Source organism: Ascaphus truei, chromosome 3 (genome assembly GCF_040206685.1).
Source record: "Ascaphus truei isolate aAscTru1 chromosome 3, aAscTru1.hap1, whole genome shotgun sequence".
NCBI lineage: Eukaryota > Metazoa > Chordata > Amphibia > Anura > Ascaphidae > Ascaphus > Ascaphus truei.
This window is the reverse complement of record NC_134485.1, coordinates 257905969-257927985: the sequence shown is the minus strand read 5'-3', so window position 1 is coordinate 257927985 and position 22017 is coordinate 257905969. Positions and strand designations below refer to the sequence as shown.

At 47.1% G+C, this 22017-nt stretch overlaps 1 protein-coding gene across 2 annotated transcripts in view; it reads right to left on the bottom strand.

Moving 5' to 3' along the window:
* The window catches only part of IRS2 (insulin receptor substrate 2), a 37793-nt gene extending 22800 nt beyond the window's left edge, over positions 1 to 14993 (bottom strand). The window contains exon 1 of one of the 2 annotated variants that reach the window (XM_075590712.1): positions 11077 to 14993. In XM_075590712.1, the coding sequence (XP_075446827.1) occupies positions 11098 to 14154 (3057 nt within the window). In that variant the 5' untranslated portion in view covers positions 14155 to 14993 and the 3' untranslated portion in view covers positions 11077 to 11097. The remainder of the gene's footprint in view (positions 1 to 11076) is intronic. The other variant, XM_075590713.1, reaches the window with a different exon arrangement.
* Positions 14994 to 22017: the final 7024 nt, after the last annotated feature.

The following is a 22017-nucleotide window of genomic DNA, read 5'->3' as shown; positions in this document are numbered from 1 at the left end:
CTCGTGGAGAAGCGACCTTCTGCCGAGGTTCTTATGGGTAGATCTTTAGTAAGCTGTTGAGGACCCTGGCTTTACAAGAATATCCCTTTACGAAGCAGCGGTAGTATCCTCAGAATCCCAGAAAGGATTGCAGCTCCATCACGTTGTCTGGTCTCAGCAAGTTCACCACGGCTTCGACCTTGGCGGGGTCGGTAGCCACTCCGCCGGTGGACACTATGTGGCCGACATAGGTGACTGACGTGCGACAGAACTGCCACTTGTCCAGGGACAACTTCAGGCCTTCCTTGCCCAGTGTATCTAACACCTTTAGGAGGCGTTCCTCCGAACACGATGATGTCATAGAGGTAGACTAGGCACTCACAGGGTTTCATATCCCCAATGGTCTTCTCCATCAGCCACTGGAAGGTTGCCGGGGCACCGCAAATGCCTTGGAATATTCGGGTAAACTGATAGAAGCCGAGGGGGCAGAAAAATGCCGTCTTCTCCTGGTCTTCGGAGCTCATGGATACCTGGTAGTACCCAGATCGCAGGTCCAGCACGCTGAACCACTGGCTTCCGGTCAGCGCATTGAGGATCTCCTCTATTTGCGGAAGAGTGTACTGATCGGATATGGTACGTCTGTTCAGGGTCCAATAGTCTACGCACAGGCAGACTGACCAATTTTTCTTGCGTACCATCACAATCGGAGAGGCTACGGGATTTGGTCATGATGCCTTCTGTCTCCATCTCCTTCAGGACATCCCTCACGTCTTCCACATCCCGTGGAGCGATACGTCTCGAACGCTCTCGGAATGGCGTGGTATCATTCAGACGGATCGTGTGCTGGGTGTTTTTGCTGCAACCCACGCCATCTCGCTAGTGGAGAACACCTCCCAGCGTTTTCCTGGTAGAAAAAAAACAGGGAGAGAGGGGGGAGTGTGTGTGGGGGAGACAGATATATCACGTCAGGAGGGAAGAGAGAGAAAAAGTGGGGTAAAGATAGAACATACAAAATATTTACAAACACAGTCACAAATTACAGGGTTGTTTTGCCATGGTTCTATGGTATAGGAACCGTCTAATGAAACTAAACAAAAACAAGAAAGTAATTAAAAATGTTGTTTTCAGGTGACATTATATGAAGAACTGTACACATGTTGAAGGTCTTAAAATACAGTAACCATGCCATCCTTGTACATGATCATTTAAGTCATAACCTTAAACCAATGTTATGTGGGATGAATATGACTACAATTTAAAAAGCACGTAAATCACAAATGAAAAGATTCCAGAACACTGAGATATGATTTGTGATTTGATGGTAACCACAATGAGGAGGGTGATTATTAGAAATGTGCATCATTTTCACCTGAGTTCAGGGAAATGTTTACATTTGTACTTGAAAGCAGACAGATTTTTGGAGAACATTCTGCAAGTTAATGGACCAGATTCATTCCCATCCAGGAATATGGGTTTTGAGTATTCAACATAGCTTATTTCCCAGGCACCTCAGGAATGTTCACAAGTATCTCCATGTGTGGTACCCAGTGTTTTTGGAGGTATATAAGTAAATGGGTACTCTCTGAAAAATGTGAAACAAAATGTGCAAACCGATCTTACATGGGTTTGTATATCACTGATGATAATATGTGGAGGCCCATGCATTGCATTACAAGTACTGTACTGTGCTAAGGGAATGTTTGTATACATGGACAGGTACCAATGTATCACACCAAAGCTACAGTATTACTGCAAGATAAAAAAAAAAACACCTTTGGCATCACCCATTAGAACCATTGATTTTAAATTTATATCCCCTATTTAATATATAGTCAGAAGTCATTAATGTTAACACTGCACAACATCCATTTGTTTGAGTATGGTTAACACACCATCAATGGCTTCACACAATATTGAACAGGAATACATGCAAGGCCATGTTAACAAATCGCTCTATCACTAGAGTCCCACTTAACATCCATGTCCCATGACATCCATATTAAGAGCACTATATTATTATAGAGTAGTTCCACCATTGATGTAATGTAATAACATAATGATCCCTTTTCTATTCAATGAAAATGCAAACTTTTTTTTGGCATTCTCCATTAAAATTCTTAGATGTCATTTGAGATTAAAACAATTATATATATATATATATATATATATATATATATATATATATATATATATATATATATATATATATATATATATATATACATATACACACTAGCTGAGAGACCCGGCGTTGCCCGTGAGTTAAATTTCCCGCTAGGAGGGGGGGGGGGGGGGGACAGTGGACAGGAGGGGGGGGGCAGTGGACAGGAGGGGGGGGACAGTAGACAGGAGGGGGGGACAGTGGACAGGAGGGGGGGGCAGTGGACAGGAGGGGGGGCAGTGGACAGGAGGGGGGGACAGTGGACAGGAGGGGGGGTGGAGAGGAAGGGGGGGACAGTGGATAGGAGGGGGGTGGAGAGGAGGGGGGGACAGTGGATAGGAGGGGGGGACAGTGGACAGGAGGGGGGACAGTGGACAGGAGGGGGGGGCAGTGGACAGGAGGGGGGGCAGTGGACAGGAGGGGGGGCAGTGGACAGGAGGGGGGGCAGTGGACAGGAGGTGGGCAGTGGACAGGAGGGGGGAGCAGTGGACAGGAGGGGGGGGGCAGTGGACAGATGGGGGGGGGCAGTGGACAGGAGGGGGGGGCAGTGGACAGGAGGGGGGGCAGTGGACAGATGGGGGGGACAGTGGACAGGAGGGGGGGCAGTGGACAGGAGGGGGGACAGTGGACAGGAGGGGGGGGCAGTGGACAGGAGGGGGGGCAGTGGACAGGAGGGGGGGCAGTGGACAGGAGGGGGGGCAGTGGACAGGAGGTGGGCAGTGGACAGGAGGGGGGGACAGTGGACAGGAGGGGGGGTGGAGAGGAAGGGGGGGACAGTGGATAGGAGGGGGGTGGAGAGGAGGGGGGGACAGTGGACAGGAGGGGGGGCAGTGGACAGATGGGGGGGACAGTGGACAGGAGGGGGGGCAGTGGACAGGAGGGGGGGACAGTGGACAGGAGGGGGGGACAGTGGACAGGAGGGGGGGTGGAGAGGAAGGGGGGGACAGTGGATAGGAGGGGGGTGGAGAGGAGGGGGGGACAGTGGATAGGAGGGGGGGACAGTGGACAGGAGGGGGGACAGTGGACAGGAGGGGGGGGCAGTGGACAGGAGGGGGGGCAGTGGACAGGAGGGGGGGCAGTGGACAGGAGGGGGGGCAGTGGACAGATGGGGGGGACAGTGGACAGGAGGGGGGGCAGTGGACAGGAGGGGGGGACAGTGGACAGGAGGGGGGGGCAGTGGACAGGAGGGGGGGCAGTGGACAGGAGGGGGGGACAGTGGACAGGAGGGGGGGTGGAGAGGAAGGGGGGGACAGTGGATAGGAGGGGGGTGGAGAGGAGGGGGGGACAGTGGATAGGAGGGGGGGACAGTGGACAGGAGGGGGGACAGTGGACAGGAGGGGGGGGCAGTGGACAGGAGGGGGGGCAGTGGACAGGAGGGGGGGCAGTGGACAGGAGGGGGGGCAGTGGACAGGAGGTGGGCAGTGGACAGGAGGGGGGAGCAGTGGACAGGAGGGGGGGGCAGTGGACAGATGGGGGGGGGCAGTGGACAGGAGGGGGGGGCAGTGGACAGGAGGGGGGGCAGTGGACAGATGGGGGGGACAGTGGACAGGAGGGGGGGCAGTGGACAGGAGGGGGGTGGAGAGGAGGGGGGGGGACAGTGGATAGGAGGGGGGTGGAGAGGAAGGGGGGACAGTGGACAGGAGGGGGGGACAGTGGACAGGAGGGGGGCAGTGGACAGGAGGGGGGGCGTGGACAGGAGGGGGGGGCAGTGGACAGGAGGGGGGGGCAGTGGACAGGAGGGGGGGGCAGTGGACAGGAGGGGGGGCAGTGGACAGGAGGGGGGGCAGTGGACAGGAGGGGGGGGTTGCTTAAAATATTCTGGGTCCCTCCTCTCCACTCCCCTTGTATGTTTCTCCGCTCCCCCCTCTCTCTCCGCTCCTCCCCCCCCCCCCCCATGCGCAGCTCCAGTCCCCACCCTACAGTGTCTGACACACACACAGTGTCCCACACACACACACACACACACACACACAGTGACACATACAAACACACAGATATGTCACCTCTCCTTCCGGGCGCCGCCATCTTAGGCACTCGGCGCCGCGAGGGAGGAAGGGGGTCCTTCCGGGCGCCGCCATCTTAGGCACTCGGCGCTGCGAGCCAGCTGCAGGCTGCCTGCCCACTGTCTGTCCCGCCGCCGGGGAGGGAGGGAAGTGAGCGCCGGGGAGGGAGGGGAGTGAGCGCCGGGGAGGAAGGGGAGTGAGCGCCGGGGAGGGAGGTGACTGAGCGCCGGGGAGGGAGCGGGACATTGTATAATGTCAATGTAAGGTACATGTTGTAAGTTGGTGTGGCGGCCATTTTAGAAAGTTAATAAAGAGTGCGTAGGTGAAGGTACGTGCGACCATTTGTGTAATAGAAATTAAAACTGTGCACGCCATTATTTTAATATATATTTATTGTAATATATGTGTTTTTAGTAAGGCATAAAGGTAGAGTGCAGGGCTACAGGGAGTGTTCATCGTGCGTGGTAGTGTCGTCGTGTGTGTGCGTTTGTCCGGCCATGTGCACAGGGGAGTAAGCATGAGTGTTAGCTACAGGAGAGTAAGCAGTGTGTACACAGGGGTGACAGCATGACTGTGAGTTGTGGGATGACAGTGTGGTCAGTGTGAGTGTGTGGGATGACAGTGAGTGTGTGTGTGTGGAGTGTGTGTGTGTACACAGGGGTGACAGCATGACTGTGAGTTGTGGGGTGACAGTGTGGTCAGTGTGAGTGTGTGGGATGACAGTGAGTGTGTGTGGAGTGTGTGTGTGTGTACACAGGGGTGACAGCATGACTGTGAGTTGTGGGATGACAGTGACTATATGTGTGGGATGACAGTGACTGTGTGTGTGTGTTGTAAACTTACCAAGGACTCCACAGGGGTTCTGTGGGGGTATGCTGTCAGTGCAAGTGTGTGAGAGTGAAGTAGGTGTGTGTCAGTGATGTCACTGTAACTTTTGGCCAATGAGAGTCGTGTGGGAGGTGTGTCACAGTGGGGCGTACCTCTTGGCCAATGAGAGTCGGGGTGGCCACGGACCAATCAGATTCCCCGCAGCTAGTACCAACCTTTCGATTTTATATATTAAGATATACAGGCATACCCCGCATTAACGTACGCAATGGGACCGGAGCATGTATGTAAAGTGAAAATGTACTTAAAGTGAAGCACTACCTTTTTTCCACTTATCGATGCATGTACTGTACTGCAATCGTCATACACGTGCATAACTGATGTAAATAACGCATTTGTAACAGGCTCTTTAGTCTCCTCGCTTGCGCACAGCTTCGGTACAGGTAGGGAGCTGGTATTGATGTTCAGCACGTGCTGACAGGCGCATGCGTGAGCTGCCGTTTGCCTATTGGGCGATTTGTCCTTACTCGCAAGTGTACTTAAAGTGAGTGTCCTTAAACCGGGGTATGCCTGTATAGCAAATGGAAATATTACTGTGTGCTCATTTGCATGTCTTAGACAGGTCTGCAACCCTGCCTTTCACCATTATCACCCAGCATACAGTGCTTCCACTGCAGCAAGGGATTCTGGGAAATGACATGCAAATGAGCAGACAGTGCCACCTATTGCTTCAAATCCGTCTTGACATGGACATTATATATATATATATATATATATATATATATATATATATATATATATATATATATATATATATATATATATATATATATAGATATAGTTGTGTGAAAAAGAAAGTACACCCTCTTTGAATTCTATGGTTTTACATATCAGGACATAACATGGCTTCTCCATTTTGGCTTAAGAATTGCTCCTACCTCAATGTCTGCATTCTTGATATAAGCAAGATTGCAAAAACGCACAAGAATCATCCTGCTGTGACAGGACTTTCCAGGCCAAACCAGAATGGGTAAGTTATCAGTACTGCTAAGTAACTGATGCACTTAACTTGTTTCTGTAAAGCAGAAAATATGTGGAAGCCACATGCTATATTTTTCATACAACACAGATTAGCATTTGTATCAGATTTCCTGGCTGAATGAATTTACTGACAGTTTACATCAAAAGAGAAACATAACTGTTCATAGAGCCTGACACATATGCAGCTTCAAACAGATTTCCACATGAGTCTATGAAGATGCAGACACATAATCAATTATTGATAAAGGAACATCTGCTAAATCAAGCATAATCTACTAAATAAGCAGATGCATACATGGATAATTGCAGCAGATATAACGTCAGATTTAAGTAATTGATATTTTAAAGCAGAATGTAAACATTTCCACCTCAGATGAAATAGGTCAATGTAAAACAATATCTTGTTATGATTCTACAGCTTCCAGTCATTTTTGCCCTAAAAGATAATTTTAGAGAAATTGTGCTCCTTTGGCATGACCTACAAATATTTGTCAAATATCACATAATACTGCCACAACTATACAAAGCCGAAAGACATGACTCATGATAATTCAAGTATTAATAGCATAGAATTATATTGTTAAGAAGTTGACACCCTGCAGTCTATATTTCATTACACAATTACTGCCTTAAAACAAAACTATTTCATTACACAATTACTGCCCTAAAACAAAACCGAATTATGGCGTGCAATCTATACAAGTCCCTAATGTCTTGTACCATTTTAGCTATACACATTTGAGTATCTATTTCATGACACAGATTTTTATGATAAAGCCAAGGCTAATGTCAAGACAGCCCAAATAATAAGGCATACTGACAATTTTGGTGACTTTACCTCAAAGTCTGCTAAAATGAGTGATCCACTGTACATTCACATACGTCCGCCATAACACATGGGCATATAATATTAGCACATACTGAAGTGTGGCTTTCACAAGCATCCCAATGCGCTCCTCAACTTGACTTGTACCCTGAAAATAAAGCTGTGTACTATAATACACTATGTAGTATATTATGACAACACTATATCTGTGTTGAGGCTCATGTGCAGTGTATAGCACCCACATGATGTGGCTACATCTAGAGAACTGTGATTCCGTTTTAAATGAAAGGTGCATGTTGTTGTCCTCATCTGTATAAATGTCCCAACAAGAGATACCAATCTTCACTCTCAAAATGCCTTGAGAGGGCACAGAATAATGGAGTATGCGGCAAAGTACAAAATGTTACAGGACAAGATCTGAGCACAAATATATAACAGACTGTAGCAAAATGCAATGAGCCGAGTCAATTAAGTTCATGTTTCTTGGCAAACTTTTAAATGCAGTTTAAGTGCATCAGGCTTTGTGCCAATCTTTTATTATTAAGGCTTACAAGAGGCTCTGCTGTGTAACCAGTGAACTGGCTGTAAGCACATCCAGCCTGCATTTGCTGCATTCACTGTGTTTACATTAGTACAGTATATGAATCCAATACAGGTTTTTCTTCCTCCTTCATTCCACCTTCAACCATGCCCTCCCTCATTCCACCTTGTCTTGCCACCTTCTTCTATACGGAAGTAACTAGCAGCATGTGAGGGTGGAAACTGTGGTGTGTACCCGTCACATGGGAATTCTATTATTATGACTTTATTCTCATATAGCACTGATACCATACTACTGTACATGCTTTATAATTTGACATAGATTACATAAACACTGTTACACAACGTCTATACAAGGGGCAGTTCTAGAGACATAAACACAAGTTGGGTGTGATGAGAGTTCAGTGTGAGCCTGAAGTGTGCATCCTAAATTGGCTGGAGCTTTTATCAGATTAAAAAGAAAGCCTTGGCCAGCTCATGTTTTCAACTGTTTAAATATCTTATCGGGCTGGATAATGTTTGGGTGATATAGGATCAAGTGACCACCGTTTAAAGGAATGCCTGACATATGGCCTCATGTACAGGGAACGCCTGCACGCAAACATAATTAAACAATGTGTATTCTTTAAAAACCTGAGTGTACTGGATGAAGGTACTCCCTAGCATCTCTTGTGGACATCTCCTAATCTATGTAGTTTACCACACACACACAGTCTATTTAAGTTACAGCTGGTCTTACAGATAGCATAACCGCATATAATTAAGGTACAGATGGAGGGTAAACACTTCTATTCTATCTGCTTTCTTGGCCCTGGCTGACCCCACATTTTGAAATGACAATTATTCACTGTATACTAGGCCATAAGCAAAGTCCCTACGCTAACCTGCACAGTCCCTTTTCTTCCCAGTCACTACCGCTACAGTTTAAAAAAAAAAAAATTATGCACACTTTACATAATTTGTATTAATGAGTATTAATCACTATTGTTCAGACTTTATAGAATAGAATCTTCCCCTGACAAAAAGTACTTCACTGAAAGCTCAGTAATCAACTTAGAAACACACATTTCCCCCACATCTAGCCCTGCATGAAGAAGTCACACTGTGATGTAAAATGGCTCTGAGCTTCTCTACTAATCCCAAGTAAACAAAAGCAAGATGTGCATGCATGGAAAAGAAAAGCTAGCAATATACCCCAGGGCTGCTTTAGAAAGAACCAGACCTGGGAGGCTCCTTTCTTCCCTTAATTCTCTTTTAACCACCTCAAGGCTGGAGAAAATAGAAATCAATCAATGCTCCAATCATTGTAATTGTTTTAATGGCCAATGAACTAAACTGATGAAAAGATATGTATACGAAGGCCAGTGCTACTTTGTCCCCATAAAAGTGGTTGAGATATACTGTACCCAGTTTCTAGAGGGAGTCTGTACTGCAGCCCTAGCATTTAACCTCCCACTGATTAATTCAAAGGACATTTAATAATACTTCTATTTAAAACAATGATTACAAAACTCATGGTGTACGGTGCTAAAAATAGGTCTTGCAATTAAGTTGGAACACAATCTATACAATAAAAATTGTTTTTCTTTCCTTTCCTCGTACATTTAACAATAGATGTGGAGGAGAGATAAAGGTTGGTTTGACTGGCTCTATATCTTATTTACCATCATAGTACACGTCCCACTTGCATTGCATTAAAAGTCCCTTTCGAATCAGAGGAGTTCACAATTCACAAAACCTTGTGTGGTTTTTCAAATCAAAACAATGATAGTAGCATTCTCTTTTCTCCATTCACTGCTAATCCTTAACAGATTGTTAGCTGGTAGAGCAGGGAAATCATAGCCAATAAAGCATCACTAGCACACGCAAGTCGAAAACACCCACTTCTTCTCGGCAAAAAGAGAGCATTCATAAACTTATTTCAAACATGGTAACAATTAACACTGTCATAATAAGATTGAAATCGTAGCTGATTGGGCGAATTAGCTACTCTTTCATAAACACACCTTCCCCTCAAATACCAGTAAATGTTATGTGCAATCATAGTGTAAAATATAAAAAAAAAACCTCAACAATTCTGTTTACTTAACCCCTTCATTGCAGGTACTTGTCATACAAAAGATGCTTAGTTTCCAGAGTTCATGTCTATGCGTTATAAAGCCTGTTCCAAATGCATAAATGACTTAATGTGTAACAGAGCTACCTCAAAGATTCTGAACATTGTGTATGTTTCCAAATCACTTATAGGAACTGCAATGAGATCTGTACACATTATTTAACACTGTTCCCTGGACAAAGAAGGCTTTATTTAACATATTGCATCTGGTTACAACTGCATGGGCTCTCCCAGTCAGCTGTGATTATGTGGTGGCTATGGCTACTACAGTATGAAGCTTTCACATATACTGTAATCTGTTTTCATGCAGGCGATCAAACTACGGTACTGCAAAGCAAGTGCATCTATCAGATATTTCAACAGGTACAAAATGTGCAATGAGTTCTCAGTGAGAGTAATAGTTTAAAACCGAAATTGCTGGATAGTTATCTGACAAAAACATCAATGTAATGTTGTAAATGTTCTGAAATCTGTAAGTACTGAAAGAGATGCTGCCCGTGTAACCATGTGACTGCTCTGCATGTGCTCTGGACAGCAACAATAATAGAAGGGGCGAGTGACCTGTGTTTCCCTCTATGAGTGCATGTGAAGGCTCTGTTTTCCCTTCAGGTTAAAGGTGAACAGTATGTGTCTTTGATAGGTTTTCAAAAATAAAATTATAAAAAATAAATAAAACGTGTTTCCCCTTTCATGTTAGTCAGAGAGGAAGAAAAGAAGTAGGTGTAGAATTGAGAGGGATCTGCGCTCTCATGTCTGTGTGTGGGGAGGATGACACATCCCCCTCACTCCCAGACATGTCAAAGCTCACCAAGTTTCTGGGACTCTGAATTTTAGCATAAGAGACCACTTACCTGTCAATTGAGTTTCACTGATAAAAAAAATAGTATTTTTTTTCCATTAAAAAAAAATGTGTTCTATGGCGCAGAAGTCAGTGGGGAAGAGGGGAGGGAAAGATGGGGGTATGGAGAGGGAAAATCCTGCTCAGCTCGAAATAGACTTACTAGGGAGGTGCTATCAGGGTGAAAAATGGCGCAGAACCCACAAATCTCACAGACTGTGGCCCTTGGAGGCTGACAATCTGTGCACTCCTTATTTTACTTTCCCTCCTCCTTCTTCACATACAAGCAACTCCAAGCACTCACAACCATCATTTCATTTAAGGTACGTGTGAGGAGAGGGAGAACTGTTGTGTACAGTATCATCGTGCACCTTTACCTACAAGGGCTGTGTGTCTGCTCTTTGTGAGATGGATGCGTTCCCTATATTGCCATGCTTGTATATAATAGGGTCATGTTCCCTTTCTTTATGTGGCAATGTGTGTGAGGTGTATATAACCTTAAATGGGTCTGTCTGCAACAGGGTTGTGTACTATCTTATTGTGCCTGTAAGATTGTGATTGAGTTACATCTCCACAGCTTGCCCCGCTGACCGGAGTAGGCACAGACAATGGGCCTTATTCTATAATGTATATATGCCTAAACGGCCTTTTAGGCTGTTTTTGGACAAGAATCCCCATTGAAGTCTATGGGGATTTCTAAGTCGAATACAGCCTGAACTTTCACTTCGGGGATCATAATATTACCTCATTATTAGCTCCGAGTCCTCACTCACCTCTGACTGTGGTGGCACCCTTCATCCGGTGTAGCAGGAAGTCAATGCTGGCATAGGCTCCAATGTCGAGGCCGGTGAGGCCAGTGGCAGGCAGGTGCCCCCTAGATGAGGCTTGTGTTAGCAGCAGAAGGCCCCGCTCCTCGGGTGGAAGGTCAATAGCAATGTAGTTAAGTCCATTCTGGAAGCCAGCTGAGGTCTCCCGGCACATAGGGCTGCCACACTCAGCAGCCTCCAAGACGTCCCCAGGCCGTACTGAAACATTCTCTACTGAAGCTGAACTGTGTCGCTTGGGGCTGTGCGCAAAGGAAGGAGATACTGGGGTCACTGTTGTGGTGGATGAGAAGGTCTCAGAACTGTGGCGACGCCGGCCCCCTTGGGGGTCTGCCCGGATGAGCTTCGCACCCCGGTTAGGATCTGGAGGATTGGGCAGGCTGAACGCCCCAGACATCTGGTCCATTAGTAGAGTTAGACACTGCACACCAGACCCCTCCATGGGTAGAGGGGCAGCTGCAGTGGGGAGAATGGTAGGAGAAGGATCTGCTGGAGTCTTTCTGGGGCTCATCTCTGTGTAGTCTGAATGTGGACCCAGCAAAGAAGGGATGCTGGGCTTTAGTGGGGAAGACCCAAAGTCCAGGTTTATGTAGTCGGATATTGGGGAGTGTTGGGCCTCAGACCCCAAAGATGATGAGGAGGCTGGACTGCCAGCAGCAGACTCTGGGGTGGAGGCTGGAATAGCAGGCAGGGGAGGACGTGGCATGGAATTTTGAGACCCTGGCTCTCCAAAGTGGATGTGGATATATTCCCCACCCGGAGGGCTGGCTTGGTCTGGGGGGTGCTCGCTCATGCTTGGAAGGGTTCGCAGGGCAAGGCGGGAGGGTCGAGTTGCCCGGCTATGTGGAGAGGAGGAGGCTGGGCAGTTCATCAGCACATAGGGCTCAGCCTCCCCACGACTAGGCTGACGTGGGGACACGGTGTGAGTCTGGCAACAACAACTGTTTCCAGGCTGTAGAATGAAATAGTCTGGAGGAGTTACGGGGGTTTGGGGCTCTGAGAGCGAGAGGCGGTGTTGCACATGGACTGGCCGGTGCTTGGGGCCACTCCACATCCGCATGTAACCTTCTGGGGAATCTTCCTGGGAGCCTCCTAGGGACTCAGTACAACAGGTTCGGGGCTGTAAAATCTGTTGGGGGGCAGACACACTTGCAGGGCTCATGGGCATATAGTTCGAGGAGGGGACTGTACCTGCTCCAGGTGTCATATGCATGTACCCATAATTCCCTTGGCGCCCAATCTCTACATCTCCATAGTCCTCTGGGTATGGGTGGTATGGAACCTTGGGGGAGGAGGGCAGGAGACCTGGACTCCCCTTGAATGTGGCACGAATCAGAGTGGCCTCGTCGAGGGAGGTTGAGGAGACATGAGGTGCCACCCTCTGCCTTCCTGGGTTAGTCAGGGAGTAGGTTCTCTTCCTGTGGGCCTTTTCTGACTCTGACCCTTCCAACCGGCGGTGTATACGTGCGCAGCCACCCGGGAGGAGCCTCTCCATGGACATGTACCCATTTAGCTCCCCCGGCTGGGGTGGGGTGTCAGACACCGAATCAGGTGTGCCACTGCGGCAGCTCAAACAGACTCGTGTCAGCTCCCCTGGGCTGGAGCCGTATTCATCCAGGGACATGAATCCTGGGTCGCTTGGTGACCCGGATGCAGAGGCACTGCAGCTAGAAGGCTGTGGGGGGAGCAGCGGGTCAGAGGCTGAGCCGTGTCCACTACTGCTGCCAGAGGACAAACTGATGGGGCTGGCAGCTGAGGGTGGGGAGCGGGGTACAGGCATGGACATAGAACGACTGTGCTGCAGGGGGCCGGGGGCTGGCACCAGTCGCCCATTGCGCCCACCCGAGCTCAGTGTGTGGGAGCGGCTCAGTGGAGCACGCAGGGCGCTGGGGCTAAGGGGGCTTCCAGACACCACCCTGCTGCCTGAGCTATCCCCCTCACTGGCGGTGCGGAGCCGTAAAGAGGCGTTTGCTGCAAGACTCACGGAAGAGCAAGGGGGCGGGAAGTCAGTGCGGGTTCTCCGTGCCAGGCCAGTCTGGCTGGGCGGCAGCTGGTTCAGGTGGTGGTGCCGCCTGCCTGGCACGCTGATGGGGTTGGAGCTAGAGGACTGGCTCTTGCTGCGGGGCCTGAATTCAGCCAGTTCCCGCATGGCCCTCATAGCCTCCAGAATAGTCTCGTGGATGCTCTGGGCTACTACGGAGTCGTCAGCCTGCATCCAGATCTCCCCCGGCCCAGTGCTGGCTGAGCGTCCCACCTCCACGAAGAAGTAGTTGTCTGAATGGCCGCAGCGCCGGATGTTCATTAACTGCAGGGTCACCGATGGGGTCTCACTGTTCAGACGCACAAAGCTGATAGTGCGGGCAGATAGGCACAGTCGATACACCCCAGTCATACCACGGGTCTGGCCCAAGCCCTTGGGTTTCAGGTTTACTTGCCAAATCTCCCGGTACACTGCACTTGCCGGTGTAACCAGTCCATAGTTGAGGTCCTCAGCCTGTGCCAGGTGGTTTATGCAGCCACTGTTGCTGCCGCCTCCAGGGGTTCCCGGACAGCAGCACCCCCCTGTACCTGCACACCCAACCCCATCTTTCTCCCCCCTGCCAGTGCTGAGCAGCTCGGTGAGAGCCCGATACCAACTCTCCTGCTCCTGCTCACTCTCTGCCGCTACAGCAAAATACTCATCCCGGGTGTAGAGGGCAATGAGGTATTTGTTCTTGGCGTCCGCCCGTTTGTTGATATTAAGGCAGCTGTCCAGGGCAATCACCCGCTTGGCGGCTGCAGACTTGCTCCGCCACTTCTTCTCATTCTCATAGTACTCCAGCCTGGCAGCAGTGCAGCCTTCCCCAGGCTCCCGCAGCACAAAATAGCGTTTGTGACCGTGCTTCTGTTTCCGGAGGTAGCCACATTTTTTTACACTGCTGCTGTTGTTATTGTTGTTGTGGTTCAGATTGGAGCCGGCAGGGAGAACCGGCTGCCCCAGAGTGGGCGGGCTGGCCATCCTCCACTCACCTCCAAACGGCTGCCCCCCACCCCTCCTCGGATAGAGAGTTGCAAGGGTGGGGGTAATTTATTCGTAGTCTCCCACCTGATCTTTTCGGACCTTTGCAAAAAAGAGAACTGGGCAATGGGAAGTAAAAAAAAATAGATGGCAACCCGTTGGTGTCTCGCAATGCTGCTTCCCTTTTCTATGCAGAGGGTACCATCCGCTCAATGATATTAACAAAATGACAAGTCCCAGATGTTTTGCAATGCTTCTCCTCCTATATAGAAGGGGACATCAGCTCAGCAAAAAAAAATATATGAATAAAGCAGCAAGTCCCTGATGTTGCAGTAATACCAAGTATCCTATATGACAGAGTTCTTCCAATCAATAAAATCTTGAAGAAATGATAACTCACATCTATAGTGCTGATTTTTCTGTATACACAAGGAGCAGTTACGCAGAAAAAAGATGTGACACACCTTGCAATGCTTATTTCTCTTCTGCAGAAATAGGGTGAATCAGCTCAATAAAATGAAAGCGTGTAAGTCCATGCTGCTCGGCGACGGCGTGTTTTCTCTTCATAACAGACTGGTGCATCAGTCCAATGAAAATAAATAGGTGACAATTGCCTGGTGTCTAGCACCGCTGCCGTTCTCCCAGCACAGGAGGGTGCATCAGCTGCTGCTATCCCCGGAGCTGGTCTTGCTGACTGCACACACTGTGCTCCTCTCCTGCTTGCACCCGTCACTGTGTAACTGTAAATAACACATCTCACCGAGTGACTGAACTAAAGAAGCAAAACAACATGTGACGTACTGACTTACCGACAGAAAAAAAACACACACACAAAAATTGGCACTGAGAGGGACGTGGGTGGGACAATGAGGAGGAGGAGGCGAGGCTGTGAGGCCGCGTTTCACACGGGGATTGGTTAGCAGAGGAAAAGCAGACAATGATCGGCACCATATATGACAGAGGAGGGCAGGTTGGATCTGCAGACAGCCCCTACTACAGCAGTATCCCCTCCCATAGCCTACCTTCAGCTTCACACCTCCTCCTATCCTCCCCCTCCTTTTACACATCAACACGGAGAGCTGTCAAGGTCCAGGGGATTGCTGGGTTTTCCACCCCCCACCTACCCCCCCCCAAAAAAATAATTTTAAACACCAGTGCATCAGCTTTTTTTGAGGTTACAGATGCAAGAGAGAAGTGATCATAATAAAATCACTGACGCTGCCCCTCAGTGAGTGAGACTCAGGTAGTCAGAGGTTGTCCCTAGTGATCAAAGGGCAAATGGCAGTAGTGGGGTGCATAGATGTAAACAATGCGGGGAGGAGGCAAGTTACCCCCAACTTTTAGTCAGCATGAGAGATGTCTCTGCTCTCAGCTTTACGACCAGACCTCTTTACATTAATCACGGTATTTAAAGCCGCTGTTCACTTCTCCCCTGCACTGCTGCTGCCACGGAGGCTGCTGTGGGATTAGAAGGGGGAGTAGGGAATGAATAGGAGTTTATAACCGTGCGGGAGGAGTGTGCGATATGACTGTCTTGTGTGTACACATTATTTGTGTGGTATACCCGTGCTGTCGGGATTGTTTCATGTTTATGCTGCGGAATTGCGTTGTTAGGGCTCGTGAAGGGTTAACCTTCTCTAGTGATTGCTCCCCTCCCCCACGAATTGCCCCTCCACCACCAACAGAAAAACAACAAGGACAGGAGGTAAGGAGAGGCTGCTGCAGCTCCACATGAACCAGGGCTTGTTTGTGTTACCGGATGGCTTCCCTTACATAACTATACCTCCCAGGCTATAAAAGGGATTGCTGGTATATTTCATCATTGAATTACTTTATTTATGCATGCACACACATCATGGTTATGAATTATACGTGAGATGTGTTGGCTCTCCAAACGCTATAAACAGTGTTGGCCATACAGAAGGCTGTGATTTAAAGGTATACATTATAAGTCGTAAATGATTCACAGTGGTTCCCTGTGACGTGAATTTAGAGATCCTCTAATTATCTAATATGCATGCAAATTAAATCATATGTTAAATTGTACAATCTAAGCCTAAAGGTTTTTTTTTTTTTTTTTTTAACTAACATGGGAAAGACACCTTGACATTTCAGTCTGTAAACAAATGTGGAGGGGAGGTTCCCTTCTTGTTTACCAGAATCAAAATGAGTCATGTCTTCTCACAACCCATCTATAGTACTACTCACCACCTTACGGCACAGCAATGACAGTGCTGCCAATTAATATTTCAGTGGTGGGAGCCCATGATCTATTGCGGATGACTAGTCGCCGCCTTAACCCTTTAGTGTAACACCGTGCTCTGCATGGTACAAGCCCATCTTAATATGGAGAAGTGGGTGCTCTCTACAAGCCCATCTAGCTTTTGAAGGGGTGATGTCACATGTTCGTCTGCGGGAACCTGGAGCAATGGGGAAAACCATCATAGTATATGAAGAAATGAAATACAATCAGGTGGCTTATCCCGTGCTTTTATAGCAATCTGATGTAATACATCTGCCTAAAACCTTGGACAGAACAGCAGGTCAAACTGATGTGTATTTTAATGCATGGTGTGTAAATGTTTTGCAAATCCTTCAAGTGAAGAATAAAACTGCCAATTCAAACCTGATAGTTTCCTGTCTAACACTGTGTTCCACATTAGACAATAAGGGATTCGGCTGTGTCATCCTGTTCCCTGTGGGATGTCATTATGATACATTTGTTTATGTTCTTTTTTTTTTTTTTTTTTTTTAAGGGACTCGTATTGAAGTCATCTGTTTTGGATGAGTGTAGTTTCCATAGTGCATCAAGGAGGGCGGGCTTAGCTTTCATCTCCCACACAACTCAAATAATCATTCTGCTCCCTCTCTGAAGGATCAGAACTGCATAGCACCAACCCTCACCATCAAAACAAGCAGAGCAGCCTCGTCCTATCTGCGTAGTGAAGGATAGGATATCACCCACCCCCTTAAAAAGCCCCAGACAATGCAATGGATTGAGAAGAATTCCTAACCGCTCCTTATATGGCAACAGTCACAGATCTGTCTCCCTAGAAGTTTATTTTATTCACTGCCAGTGTATAATGTGCTACAAACAGTAGAATATAACTCAAACGAGTTTATAGTCCATCATTTCTACCTAGAGCACAGGAATATAATGTGCCTTGAAAGACCATAAACAGCTGAATGGAAAATGGTGTCCTCCCCTGTCAGAGAGGCTAGTGGTTTAATCTCAAGGTCATTCTCCAGTTGAATAAGGGCGCCTCTAAAGAATGTCACAGTTCCTTTCTTTTCACTTGAATGTTTCATTTTTAGGGATCACAAAAAAACGATCTCTGTATGTGGCACCTTCTTCATGTTTTATCACAAACTGGATTGGTTGACAGAGAGAGATATGTTTATCCCAACCTAAAATATGAATTGTGATATTACGCTTGCAGTGGTGAACATGGGCAAAATGGGTCCAAAATATTCAGCTTACACTGCAATGATTTTGTGAAGAGTATCACTGTAACTATTATATATACAGTATATATATATACATACACACACACACACGCACTTCACCTGGTTAACAACATTTAGATTTAGCAGATGGCACCATATATGGTCAGTATTGCAGCCTTTCAATCCTCTGTCCTGGCATACACTCAATGAAAGCTCTAACAAGGAGCCTACTCTGGTTGTAAAGGGCCCCATATATTATTATTCCGTACAACCACTGAATCACCCATCTGATTCCCAATCAACACAGTTTAACTTACATCTTAAGTGTTGCATATAAAATGTATGTGGAGTTAATACTAGAGTTAGAATTGGAGACGGAGTGGCTCAGTGAATAAAGACACTGACTGGCACTGAGAGCTTGGTTCAATTCCCAGTGTCAACTCCTTGTGACATTGGGCAAGTCACTTTATCTCCCTGTGCCTCAGGCACCAAAAACATAGTTTGTAAGCCCCACAGGCAGGGACTTGTGCCTGCAAAATGTCTCTGTAAAGCGCTCCGTAAAACTAGTAGCGCTATACAAGAACATGCTATTATTATTGGAGGTGAACAATACAAGAAGATCTGGACTCTGCACTACAACAACTCTGCAACTGTGAGAACTTGACTTTCTAAATGCTCAGATAATTTGTACTCTTCCTATCCTCAATATCTGGGAAGTCTCCCCTCCTGCATCTCACTATGCCCTCCCTATTGCTTTCTCTGTTTACTGTTTCCTCAGATCTTTGTAAACATTTCTGTTCTCTCCAACTTCCCCAGTCCCCTCCACCTATGTCTGTGCCCATACTCTGCACCATTATCTATACACCTCTCTCCCAACAACTTCTTTACCCTTCAATAATAAACACCCCACAAATCCTCTATTCACACCATCTATCTACTCCTTGCTGCTGCCAGGGATATCTCGCCTAATACTGGACCCAGCCATATACATACCTGCTCTCATCCTCGCCTCCTTGCCACCTCTTGCTGACGGTGTTAACCTATTTGATTGATCTAATACTGACTAACCTTAAAACTTACAAAATCCAATGTGTTGCCAAGTGGCACATGTTTGTTCACTCACCATAAGAATATAGCACACTGCCCCCTTGCCCATCTGCATCTCTGTCACTACTATTGTTATGTACAGTAGGTTCCAATTGAATTACTTTGTTATTACTGTTTAACCAGTTTTCCCAATTTTTCCCAGAGTTCCTAGGCAGTTCAAACAAAAAGCGTGTCATTTATCAAAGTCTTCCAACTACAAAAATGGGGCACAATTTTCTCATTGCTTCAGTGCAATATATTTGATTAGGTTGTTTAAATGTTCATATTTATTAGTTTTGTTTCAGATGTGCAGTCTAAAACAAGCTCAAAAGAATGAGCTATATTTTTTAATTTGTTTAACGCTTTCAGTATCAGAGCTGCTTGCAATTAGAGATGGCCGAAACTCTCAAAATCCACGTCCTGGAAATTCCCGGGCTTTTTTATTCAAAATTCATTCCGCAGTGTAAAATCAGTTGACTGATTTGTTCCAGTCTCAATTTGTGCAGATTAATAAAAAAAAACACAATTGGATACAATCCGCACCGATGTTTAATAATCCAATCCACGGATTCCACAATCTGTTGGCGGCTTGATCACAATCTGCCAATGGATTGCAGAATCTGCTGGTTCGATTCTTAAAAATCCACCATTGGATCGCGGACCTTGCCATGTGTGTTGTCAGTGATAAAAAAAAATCCGGAAAATACCTTTTTGAGACTGAATTGTGGAAATTCGCAGACCAAAGGAACAAGCTGATCCTAGGTGGATCCAAACCAGCAATTTTTTTTTGCCAATCTTTAGTAGCAATGTGTTGTAGGCACATTGGTTACATTAAATGTAACCATTTTTGTACAAAAGTTTATTTTTTTACCTTCACAGTCCTAATGGGAAAAGATTGAACTGGTTGGGAGACAGGCATGCTGAAACTGTATGGCTTGTGGGGATTGGTGGAAACAGTCTATACATGGAGAACACACACCAAGAGGCAGATCCCCCCCCACCCCCCTACCCCCATCCCCCTACCCCCCATCCCACGCCCAGCCGACATTAACAGGATCAGATGCAATACCCCACATAGTAGCTTGATGAATAGCAGCAAAAGAACCAGACCTGTCAGGGATGTTGTGGAGTGGCAAATACCCTGTATGGCATACCAAGAAAGTTGTGCTGCGTGCTCCTTACTGAAATCCATAGAGGGATGCAGCATCCCCTGCCATCCCAAAAACAGCAGTGAGATGCGATTTATCTGGAATTTACAAATATTGAATCTTTAAATGCATTAATATTTGTCCTGATAATGCAGCAGTGAATGTGGTACAACTGACAGTGCTAGAGATGAGAGGGATCACTCGGGGTCAAGGAGCCAAGCTGATGATCCAAGCATGTAAGTCCCTGACGTCTCCCTCACCTCCTCTTCTGCACTACACACCGGTTCATGGTTCAAGAGGCCATGTAAGTACTGATAACAAGCACTAAGCAGAGTATGATCAACACCCAGGATGGGAAAGACGTGCATAAGAAAAGGAGCACATAGCAGGTGAAGTAGCTTTAATCAAACACAACCCACCCCCAGGCAGCTCTGACACATCAGAAGCTGCAGCGTGTCGGCTCTACGTAAACAGGATTTTCTTCCTGGATCTACGTCTTCCTTTTTGATCTCTTTGCATACAGTATACGCAAACAGGCTCTCACGTCTTACTCCATCATGCATGTTCTGTCAATGTCAACCAATAGCATAACAAATCAGTGGAGTATGCAAGGGAATCATTCTCATTCATAAAATCGTGGTGTGAAGGTTTGGTGAGTTTGCTGGTCATGAAGAACAAAAATATATGATAACCATAATTTAATAAGAAAATTCTGAATGCAAAAAAAAGCAGTGCATATTAAATGCGTTTGCATACATATTGACCACTATTGTAAAATTAATTCAGTGAAAAAGTGTGAGGGTCATGCAAATTAGTCATTGCTTTATTATTTGCACAATCTGCATATTTGTATGCTGAGCCAATTGTGCTTACCAATTTGATAGTAGCACAGTGATGAGCAACATCTGTGCTTCTCACATCATGCTCCAGAATACAATTACTGTTTAAAGAGCTTGTTTGTATTTTCACTATACTATGACCAGTGGCGTAATTACCGCCCGCGATGCCTGGGCACGTGCTGGGGGCCACTGCTTGGAATGGTTGGGGGCATGAAGGGAGTTGAGACCCGCCTTCTGGACTCCAGATGAACCCCCCAAGCGATTACAGGGGCCTTGCGCTCTTCGCCAAAGCAACAAAACTGATTGCCGATGGAGAGAGCGAGGCCTATGTACGAGATCTGCCCTGCTCCATCGACGCTGCGGTGTCATGATGCTGTGTCATCATGGCAACACAACGACATGATGCAGCCAGGGCCGCTGACGGGGTGAGAGCCGGGACAAGTTTCCCGGGCCCGGTGGCTGCGGGGGACCCTGTTGGCTGGCACTAGAAGTTTGGCCCGGTCTGAGGTTGGGCTCAACTTCTGTGCCCAGCTGCTGGTCCTCTCGTTGCTGTCTTGCCCCGGGTCTCCTCAGCTGCGGTCCTGCCACTCCCTCACTCTGCCTCTGATGCCGGCCTGTGCTGGAAGCTGGGCCCAGATTCCAGCATGTATCGGCATGAGGGAGAGGCCCGGTGTGAGACAGTGAGGTAGGCCCGCAGCTGTGGAGAGCCCGGCTGCCGGTTCAAGGACCGGTTGCAAGACCGCTGACACGGGGGAGGTGGGGTTGTCAAAAGTCTTGTCCTGGGTCTGATGGTGGCTCTGGTTACAGCAACATCATGGGACGAGGGCCGGAAGGTAAATGAACTGCCCATGCCACTGCTAATGCAACACACTTTGGCTGCCCTTCAGCAGCCACCAAAGGCTGTCCGCCTTTGGGGCTACGCAGATGTAGACAGAATTGGTACTGAATGAATTCAGCTGGGCTTTGACATTCCTTTTTCCAGTCATAAACACTGCAGGGTGTTGGGTTTACATAACACATGGCAGCAAGAAATCCCAGGTGTTAATCCTTGGCAAGCTGTCTGTGCAGAGGAGAGCAGTTCTTGGGGAACCCTTTCAGAGGTCCCCCTTTGGGGCAACACAGATGTTTATAAATGTATAAATAAAACATTTTTGAAACCGTTTACTTCTACAGTAGTTAGTTGGAGCACATAACGTACATGTTCAATGTGAATTATCTTTATATTATATAGGTATAATTACTAAAGAAATTATTATAGTGCGTTGTATTTATTTGTTTTATTTACATATACTCACATCCCAGGTTGTATTAAATGTTAAACCTTCTCTCATTTCCATATACAG